Here is a 4,347-nt window from a genome sequence, read left to right on the forward strand (position 1 = left end):
GTGTCGGTGTATGTGAGAGAGGGAGAGACAGAGAAGAAGGGGGAGGTAAGAGGGAGGGGAAAGGGGGTGGGGGGAGGGGGTGTGAAGTGACTTTTGGCTCATTAGAGACTAACAGTTATTTTGACCATACACGCAGGCTTCGCTTAGTGACCTCTCTAATTTGAATAAAACGTGTCAATGTTTACCTGCTGGTGGAAACTGGCGTGGTCTGCCCTTCTTTCTTCTTTTCGCTCTGATTATCATCCCAATCAGCTCAAAGCGAACTATGGTCATTGTTTCCTTTCCCATCTCACCCCAACATGTCGCTGGTGTTAAGAATACTCCCGCTGCATTGGTTGTATGGTATGAGTATAACACAATTTTCAAACTGAAAGATTATTTGATAGTGGATTTCCGATATCAACATCTCTTTCCGATAGGCCCTTTCCGATAGGTCCGATCCAGATGTGTGAAGAACCTTATTTTTTATGCAGCTGTTTTACGCCCCTCTGTCGACACGGTTTAGATCTAACATGTTGTAGGCTTTGACCCTGCCGGTTATGGCCGACTCTGGCTAAGAGGGATAAAACGTCTCAAAAGAAAGATGGACATACTTGATACAAATTCTCCCCACTCGGGAATAGAACCCAAGTCTTCTGTGTACAACGGCAAGGCGCCTAACCTCTTCACCACAGACGCCCATGTGAAGAGCCGAACAACTCAGGTCGAAGAACACTTCAATCTGATTTCGAATCAGTGCATCGTAACCTTAGCCAAACACCATACAAACTGAGCTAATGATGCATCCATTCCTGATGTCCAAAAATAAACCCGACGTCACAGGCATCCCTCAGGTTTTGTCAAGTGATGTATTAGGCCTGCTCTTTGTTTTTCCTGTGGCTCAGTAATACTAAAACTCTCTGGTAATTCCTAGGCCGTTCCAGAATGATATACACTCCACCTCATTTCTATGGTCCGATATCATTTAATTTTATAAGTCCTTAACTCAGACATCTCTGTACCTTTGACTTCCAACGTGGAAATCCCATGACCATAGACATGTAATACAACGATAGCAAAAAAGAGCTTGGAAGAGCAATGAAGGAATAGCAAAAAGAAGGGTAAAAAGAGACTGTAGAAAACGAAACAGAATTGGGGGGGGGGGGGGGGGTTGAAGAATTATAAAAAGGAAGAGGGAATGGCAATGAGTAGTAAAATTAGGAAGGAAATGTCCAACCATTCATCGTATTCCTCTGTCGCCACCAAAAATGTCTGCGCTGTTAAGGCGATATTTTGTTGAAAGAGGGTTTTAATCGATAAAATAATACATGTATTGTTTTTTAAAAACACTTAACTAGCTATGCTTGTTTACAGTCTTCTTTTTCGTTCTCCTATTTGATCTCAATTAAGGGTAGTCGATTGCTGGTTTTTCAACATGCAGTTCAACTGATTTTTACGAACGTAACAGTTTCACTTAGTGTCATGCAATGAAAGAGGCGATTACAGCACGAGTATCGTGGAGTCGACCCTTGCCTCAGTTAACACTCAACAATTCATTTTGAAGTCCTTGTAACTCTTTATATGTCTTATTGCAGCACTGATCGTAAATAGATTTTTTCCAAATCCTCCATCGAAACGGTTTATATAATGTATATGTAATCTTGGAGCCATATTACTGTGACTTTACAGGGCCATCCAAAGCTCAGAGGGGTACAGCATCCCATTAAAACGGAGATTCTTGATTAATCGGTACTTTTTTGAGAATCCGATTGGCGTCTTTGTAATTATAATTTTAGATGTTTTACACCCCATTAACACACTTTATATCAAATAATAGACTAGCTGCTCGCTCAAACATCCGTACACAAACACACACACGCACGCACACACACACTCACACATACACACACACACACACACACACACACACACACACACACACACACACACACATACACACTGACTTACACACACAAATCAAGGGACACGACAAAAGTTAATAAAGTGTGATTTATTACTGGGCTTTTTAATGAATAATGAACTGAATGACTTGGTCTCGGAAAAACGAGGCTTGTCTCGGAAAGTGTGTGTATTGGGGGGGGGGGGGGGAGGGAGGAATCATGGACAGGAAAAGCTCTGTTTGGAGCACTTGGTACTGTTCACCGGCTCACAAATACCTGCGGAAACAGAAATTGTTAGATTATGTGAGCATCGCGATGACCCCAAACCCCGCCCCTCTTCTTTTTTAATCCATGCTATTTACCTGTGCCACATAATATTGAACGTGGGTGGTTGGTGGGGGCTCTAGTGTGGTTTGCTCCTTCTTTCCTATCAAACATATATCGTCCTTATCTCTCCTCCTTCTTTTTTGTGTTTGTTACTCTCTTGTAACACCTCTAATCTTCGACACTTACTTATTGTGTTGCAAGTGCATGCCGTAAAACTCTTACTAAAACATAATATTGCACCCCCCCCTCCCCGCTACGCATTTCCATGTTACTGCGTTTTAAAATCTTGTCGCCGACTCCCACCCATCCCGTTCATAAAAAACTCCACCCCCCCCCCTCTCCCCCCTTCCCCCAACCCCATCATTGCCTCGTCTTTTATCCGTATCACTGTTTGTCCATACACTACCGTATGAGTGCCCTTTACCCAAGACACATACACCGTATTTTATTTAGACTTTCCTCATTTTCTATGCAACACCTGACCGGTGTTTGTGGTGTCGTGGTTAGGATCTTCATTATCGCCCACAGGAGACTCGAGTTGAGTGGGGAGAAAATTGTGATCGAGTACCTCATTCTTTTTCAGGGATGTTGTATCTTCCCCGCAGGGTCGAAAACCTGCCTCCTAAATAATCTAAATTGCGTCGATAGGGGTGTAAAATCATCAACATTCTTTTCTTAAAATGTTTATATTTGCATGACGTCACTCGCCTGGCTGTCCAATGGGTGCGGACAGTGGTACTGGTTTGTCCTTGGTCCACTTACAGCTGAGGTCACCAACCTCTTTGCCATTGGAGAAACCATCATTGTCCGAGTCAGCCTGGCACAGGGATACTGTCCATTTGTGACCCGCCGCCGCGAACGCCTGCGCATTACAGGAAGTAGACACATGAAGGTTTAAATCCGGTGCAGACAGAATGTTATTGTATATGTAAGCATGACAGGAAGTAGACACATGAAGGTTTTATATCCTGTGAAGATAGAATTTGATCGTATTTGAACAGCTCCCAGTATTCAGTACAAACATATGTCTTGGCAGAGATATTCGAATATTAACTTTTAGTTTACGGAAAGGTTATTTCAACCATTAGTGCAGATAACTTTGTCAGCCAATATTGTTCTCAGCATTACAAACTTTTCTATAACTCCGCTCCTCTTTTACTTATTTGAACAAAATACTCACCAAACTGATAGAGAATATATCATCCGTTCAACAAGCATACAGCTTTATTATAGACTAGATGAATGTGCTGGTGCTTTGTAGATTTTTATTATGACTGTAAACAACAGGGCGATGCTGTGGGTCATTTGGACTGGCTCGCCGTATACTGAGAGTTAATATTGATAGTAAAATTCTCCAGACATTTCGCTACTTCAGAATTACAAAGTTCTTGTTTGTTTAGTATAGGGTTTTACGGCGCTCGCAACTGCATAAGTAGGAAGGAAATGTCCAACCATTCATCGTATTCCTCTGTCGCCACCAAAAATGTCTGCGCTGTTAAGGCGATATTTTGTTGAAAGAGGGTTTTAATCGATAAAATAATACATGTATTGTTTTTTAAAAACACTTAACTAGCTATGCTTGTTTACAGTCTTCTTTTTCGTTCTCCTATTTGATCTCAATTAAGGGTAGTCGATTGCTGGTTTTTCAACATGCAGTTCAACTGATTTTTACGAACGTAACAGTTTCACTTAGTGTCATGCAATGAAAGAGGCGATTACAGCACGAGTATCGTGGAGTCGACCCTTGCCTCAGTTAACACTCAACAATTCATTTTGAAGTCCTTGTAACTCTTTATATGTCTTATTGCAGCACTGATCGTAAATAGATTTTTTCCAAATCCTCCATCGAAACGGTTTATATAATGTATATGTAATCTTGGAGCCATATTACTGTGACTTTACAGGGCCATCCAAAGCTCAGAGGGGTACAGCATCCCATTAAAACGGAGATTCTTGATTAATCGGTACTTTTTTGAGAATCCGATTGGCGTCTTTGTAATTATAATTTTAGATGTTTTACACCCCATTAACACACTTTATATCAAATAATAGACTAGCTGCTCGCTCAAACATCCGTACACAAACACACACACACACACACACACACACTCACACATACACACACACACACACACACACA

The 4,347-nt window shown here is 41.5% G+C and overlaps 1 protein-coding gene across 1 annotated transcript in view; it reads right to left on the reverse strand.

Annotated features, from left to right (window-relative positions):
- Positions 1 to 1,974: 1,974 nt before the first annotated feature.
- Positions 1,975 to 4,347, reverse strand: part of LOC101847718 (temptin-like) — a 4,622-nt gene continuing 2,249 nt past the window's right edge. The window contains exons 2-3 of the mRNA XM_005097099.3: positions 2,916 to 3,069; positions 1,975 to 2,156 (exon numbers count right to left, since the gene is read on the reverse strand). Coding sequence (XP_005097156.1) covers positions 2,098 to 2,156; positions 2,916 to 3,069 — 213 coding nt within the window. The 3' untranslated portion in view covers positions 1,975 to 2,097. The remainder of the gene's footprint in view (positions 2,157 to 2,915; positions 3,070 to 4,347) is intronic.

This window comes from Aplysia californica, unplaced genomic scaffold (genome assembly GCF_000002075.1).
Source record: "Aplysia californica isolate F4 #8 unplaced genomic scaffold, AplCal3.0 scaffold00146, whole genome shotgun sequence".
Taxonomy (NCBI): domain Eukaryota; kingdom Metazoa; phylum Mollusca; class Gastropoda; order Aplysiida; family Aplysiidae; genus Aplysia; species Aplysia californica.